Consider the following 6,251-nt stretch of genomic DNA (forward strand, 5'->3'; position numbering starts at 1 on the left):
GGCTTTACAGCATACAACATCCCTCTGTCCTTATGACCCTCGCAGCGGATAAGGAAAAACTCCCCCAAAAAAACCCTTTAACGGGGGAAAAAATGGTAGAAACCTCAGGAAGAGCAACTGAGGAGGGATCCCTCTTCCAGGACGGACAGACATGCAATAGATGTTGTACAGAACAGATCAGCATAATAAACAGTAATCCGTATGACACAATGATACATAAAGAGAGAGAGAGAGAGCTGCAGGACAGACAGTATGACAGTAGTTACAATAACATTAATTTTAGTAATACTATTATAATATACGGTAATATAATAACAGTAATTGTGGTAGCATATGTCTTTAGCATATATTGATATATGATAGTATATGTATGTGACAATAATAGTGATTTATGCGGGGGGAGGGGTGGTACAAAAGCTGGGAGGCATGTCAAATATTTTTCAAGCACTGAGGAGGGATTTATGTGGGTTCGAGCCCTAAGGGCAGGAGTAAATTAAATACTAGCCTAAATATTTGTAGCTTTGGGAGGGTCAAAAAAACAAACAAAAAAAGTCACATCCCAACAACACCCCTCCTCTGATAAGTAAAGTAAAACAGTCCCTTACTTTAAGTAAAAATATTTGAAATTAGCTCATTCAATTATTTATCGTTTAATTTATCTTGGAATTACGCAAGCACGGAAAGAAAGTTGTAGGAAGAGAGAATAGGTTGATTTGTAGCATTTGTAGGGACTCAATTTCCTTTTCGAACAGCAGAGTGCAGTAGTGAGCTATTGCTGATTTAATCCTGCCTGGAACCCACGAAGAAGACTGCAGCCTCACCATGGCGGAAACAGAGCAGCAGTCAGGTAAAACACAGCTGAATGCTTCTGCTCAGTATTAGCAACTTCTGTCTCACTTTTGCACACTTGTGTCATTTGCTAGTAGCGTTTGCCGGTTCACCACAATGCCACATGGGACATTTAACGATTGAACTTTACGTTTGTTAGAAAAGTCAAGAAGGTATAGCGCAGCTGTCCTCGGGAAAAACCATCCACATACATCCTGAATAACTTGAGTTGCCATTTGGGCTCCTTATATACTGGTATACCAACATGATGTCGTGCTCTGTATTGTGTTGTTAGCAGTCGTTTTCACATTCTTAAAACCCTTCAGTTGCGTGTTTTACTGCCCAGTAGCTGTTAGCTAGCATGTAGATTGAATTTGAAGGAGACAGTTTACAGTGTAGAACCACTGCCGTCTATTCATTTATTGAGAGCATCATCAAGGCAATATGTACCTAAAAGTTGGAGGGTTAAATTATTCCACACTTGTTTTACAAAGTCAAACCAACCATGCACGAAGATTGATGTGACTAATGGAGCCAAGTAGGTTACCATAGATTAAGCGTTCAGATTGAAGGTCCAGCAGTCACAGGAGACAGATTTAAACATGAATTGTATATAAATGAGACAGCAGAAGCACAGGTGTCTTAGGATATAGTCCTTAGTTTGGGTCAAGCTCCAAACATACAGGATCCTACATTTCCCATAGTGCAAACCAATAGACCTTTTCTGATTGGTTAACAGTCACAGCTTTTAAACTCCCGTTTCTAACCCAGGCTTTCTGTTAAAAATCTATAGTAGCTAGTAGACAAATTTAACTGTCTCAGATTGAGTATATTGAATTCACTGTTTTAGAAAACCAAAAATAAGCAAACAAAAGCAGTAAAATATTTGCTGCATATCTAAAGTGGAATTATCTCTGAAATCTGTCTCTTCCTAAACTAATTAGGATCCACTCCTGAGGATGAAGCACCTGAAGTCTCCTACATGGTACCCAAGAAGGAAATCAGCATGGTGCCTGACATGGGCAAGTGGAAGCGATCTCAAGTAGGTTGCTGCCTGTGGCTGTGTGAACATGTTTCAGAGTCTTCTGTTCTCTTTCTTTCTACTTTATTGATAATCTTTCTACTTTCCAAGTACCAAACCACACCAAGAACATGTTGAGAAATAACATGTAGGCCTCACTCCGTGTGAAACTGAGAGGTGTTTATAAAATCAACCTTTTGACAAAAGTGAATTTGGCATTAAAGGAATCTCTTTACAACAAAAATGTTTATTATCATCACGTACAGGCTTTATTTACACCTGTAGTTTGGTTCCTGTAGTTGTATAGAGGGTTTGTTATGATTTATGATCCTCAGACTTAGGAAAGAGATTTAATTATCGAGATTTAGTTATAAAGGTATTGAAGTACATGATTAAAGAGATTTTTCTGCTGTAGTCCATCACAATGGAACATTTGCCATATCGTTACCATTATTATTATTGTAAAAAAAAAATCCTATTAATATCATAATATTGTTTTTAGTTTTTGCAGCAGTTCTTCTGACAACACATCTTTAAGGAATACTTCACCCACAAAATGACCACTAATATATCAGTTATTCATGCTGTGTTACAACAAATTTGTGACAAAACTTATTTTTTGTTGCATGCCTCCGGTGGGTGAAGAATCCAAAATTGGCAAACATAGCTGAATTATTGAAGTGAATGAGGACCATGTTTAAAAACAGCAAAACTATATCTAAACATCTGTTTACACATTTGAAGCATCTGAAAGCAGAGATAAGTTTTGCTTTCAGTCCTGATCAGAAAGACAGATGTTTTGATATAGTTTTGCTGTTGTTAAATTTGGTCCCCGTTTTTCTTCATGAATTCAAAGTAACACAGGGTGAGTAATTCATAAATTCACAAATGGTCATTTTAGGGTAAAGTTTTCTGTAAAATACATTCCTGTTTTCAACATGTCTCCCTCCTCCAGGCATATGCTGACTACATGGGCTTCATTCTGACACTGAATGAAGGTGTGAAGGGAAAGAAGTTCACATGTGAATATAAAGTGTCTGAGGTAAGTTGACTTTCATAGCAGTGGCTTTTAAAAGCACGTGCTGGTCGCCTTTTACATTTCTAAGGATTGTTGATGGTTAAAGAATAGGATAGGAAACAATGCTCACGTGCATGGAGACGTCATGCTTCCACAGTTTTTTGAACGGTGGAGGTTCTACAGACCATATTGGTTCATTGTGTGTAAATTAAGCCTATTTGCATCAATAAATTGGACAGTATACAGTGGCAGATTCTGATCAGGTTTTGTTGTGGACTATGATTATTTTGATGGTGATTTCCACACTTCTGCAAAAATATCAATAAATGACAGCTTTAATTGTCATTTTTTTCCAATCAATTTTACACCCTTTATACAATTGAAGTGCTTCACAGAGCAAGATTACATACAGCACAGACCAAAAAAGTAGCAGAAAGAAAAAAAAAAGAAGCAGTCAATAGTAAAAAGAATTTTGCACAGCCAAAAAAATTACAATAACAATAAGAAATAAAATGTTTAAAATAAACAGAAGTCAGTAGACTAACTAACCTTAAAGGGATAGTTTGGATTTTTCTGAAGTTGGGTTGTATAAGGTAATCATCCATAGTCATCGTAAAATGACGATTGTTGTAGATAGTCGTAGATAGTGGTCAGCACGCCCCCAGCTTGGAGAAGCAGGCTTGAGTCCGACATGGAAGCTAAGCAGTGTACTGCTATAGAGGGTCAGCAACAAAACTTATTTAAGCCATCTAAAAAAAAATTCACCAAAACAAATCTGTATCAGTTTAAGTGTGCGCTATATTTAGAATATTTTCACTGCTAAACCTTTCTGGCAGACAGCCATTCAGACAGGGAACTTAAGCCGTTATTTCACTCTCTTCAAAACAGGGATTTAACATTGCTAGACACAGGAGCTGCTGGTCTACCACTGCCTCAAACTGTTATTTTGTTTGTGTTATTGTGTCACTTTGGTGTTTAAAAGGGTTAGTTTGGATTCACCAAAGTCACACAATAACAGCTCCTGTTTTCAGTGAGCCCAAGTTACTGTTTTTTCAATGGAGTCTGGTGGCTTTGATGAGAGCATAGATGGGAAATGGAAACCTTTTATGGGTGCCCCGTCAGAAATCATTGTCTTTAGGAACTGGTACCATGGTCAACAACTTTACAGCCCTGTACATTTCGTACATGCTGTGTGCTTTACTTTTTCTTTTTCTTGTCTTCCTCTGTTATGCATTTAATGCTATTCTACTTCTGGGTCAAAGCCCGGGATGGAAACAGTGGAGCATGCACAGAGCGCCTAGGCCAGTTTGAGTCCGATTGACTGTATACATGCAGGAGTAATTTGACTCCCAGCTACATTATCTGGGTGTGTTAGTCAAGCTTTGAGAAATTTGATTCAGTACGATTTCAGTTAGACTAACATGTTAACATGTATTTTAAAAATTTGGTTTTAGTCGGACTAAGACCATAAATCGATTTTCTCGAATGTCATGTGAACGTAGTGATTGGCTATGGATAAGTACCTCATACAACACAACTTCAAAAAATCTTTACTATCCTTTTAAGTAAATGCCAAGCTACAAAGATTCGTCTCAAGGTTTCTTTTAAAAATGTCCACAGAGGTGGAGTTCTTCAGATTCTCAGGCAGACTGTTCCAGAGACTTGGGCTGCAGTGGCCAAACGCTGACTCACCACACGTTTTTGTTGAAATTTGTGGGACGACTAGGAGGCCAGCTGTAGAGGATCTGAGGAACCTGCTCGCTGCAACAGCATGTCTGAGAGATAAACTGGTGCCGGACAGCTTAGTGATTTAAAAAAAACTAGCAAGATAATCTTAAAATCAGTTCTAAAACTGAAAGGCAGTAAATGCAATGACTTAAAAATAGGAGTTAAATGTGCTCTTAATCTGGTCTTCATTTGTACTCAGGCTGCTGCATTAAATGTGCTTGTTTGCAGTGTCTCCTGCAAGCTAATAAACTCTTACATAATAGACACACAGTAAGCCCACACTTCTGGCTATATTAATCACTTGGCCTCTTTAAGATCTGACCTGAGATCTGTCTCCAGCTGTCTTTTCTCTGCTTCCTGCTACCTGCTCATGTTAAAATGAAACATGACATCCAGAAACAAATCTACTGGACTAAACATTTTTGACTTTTGGTAATTGTAGTTTGAGTTGAGTTTATTTCAGTGTCCAGTGTTTGCTCAGAGAGTTTGCTCAGTTGTCATGTCATTTCCATGACACAGATTGTCATGGACAAGGATTTTGCATATGGGGGCAACAGCCAATATTTGTGTTGTTCCCATGTAGCCAGTGGATATCAGGGCCAAGACTTCCTCTTCCGAGTGCCGGTCATTGTACAGTCCTATTAGGAACTATAGGTGTAGGTTTTTTAGGTACAGGCAATATTTCAGCTAATCTTTATAAACAGATATCTGTATATAAATGCAGATTAAAAAACAAACAAAGCTACGAAAAAGCTAAATCTTCATCAGACGATAGCAGATGTGTTCTGAGATTTCATTCCCTCTGGTGTGTTCCTCCTCTTTTGCTTTCACACAGACTGTTTCCCCTCCGGCAATCAAAGCCCATTCAAACGTGATTGGTCAATAATACTCAGACTAGAAACGGAAACACTTCAGATACCAAAATCTTGTCTCATTGCCTACAAATTCTGCATTTATATGCAGACGTGTTCATAGAGATAAATTGCATGAAAACTCCCTGACCAGATGTTTATGAAAGTTAGCATTGATGATCATGGCTCCCAGAGAAAGAATCACAAAGTTGATATTTTTCACTGATGCTCTCACAGTGGAGGACTTTAAACCCACAGGTATCATGCTGGTATATGCTGTAGTGTGGACAGGGAAACAATAACATACTGTGAACCAACTCACACATGGTCAGGTGCTGTGCTGTAATTCTTCTACAATCACAACTTCCGTTGCCTCCTATTTTTTTGTCATTGAAAAATGTAAACATAGCTTATCATACAGTACAATTTTTGACATTAACATGTATTTATGTGTAAGCCATCAGACGACTTCACAGTATAAAATAATATTGTGATGTACGTTTCAGGGCAGCAGCAACAGTGATTGTTCTCCTTCAAACGGCATAATGAGCCACTCAATAATCACCTTTTCATTCTTTTAATTTGTCTTAGACAGAAACAAAACTATTTCAATGAGAAAAACACAGTTGAAATTCTACTACACTAATGATCACAGAGGTTTAACCTGCTGAGAATTAGCAGAGTGAACCAGGCGCTGTTGGGCTGATTACATAAATCACATGGTTTATTGTTTGCTCTTTATTTCTCTTTAGCTCTGAAAACCCATCATGTGATGATGGTACTGATGATAAATATTAGTTACGGT

The 6,251-nt window shown here is 37.9% G+C and overlaps 1 protein-coding gene across 1 annotated transcript in view; it reads left to right on the forward strand.

The window, feature by feature from the left end:
• Nucleotides 1-692: 692 nt before the first annotated feature.
• ptpa (protein phosphatase 2 phosphatase activator) overlaps nt 693-6,251 on the forward strand; it is a 35,729-nt gene continuing 30,170 nt past the window's right edge. Inside the window, exons 1-3 of the mRNA XM_050053347.1 lie at nt 693-847; nt 1,773-1,870; nt 2,805-2,891. Coding sequence (XP_049909304.1) covers nt 823-847; nt 1,773-1,870; nt 2,805-2,891 — 210 coding nt within the window. The 5' untranslated portion in view covers nt 693-822. The remainder of the gene's footprint in view (nt 848-1,772; nt 1,871-2,804; nt 2,892-6,251) is intronic.

The sequence above is a fragment of the Epinephelus moara genome, chromosome 9, assembly GCF_006386435.1.
Source record: "Epinephelus moara isolate mb chromosome 9, YSFRI_EMoa_1.0, whole genome shotgun sequence".
Taxonomy (NCBI): domain Eukaryota; kingdom Metazoa; phylum Chordata; class Actinopteri; order Perciformes; family Serranidae; genus Epinephelus; species Epinephelus moara.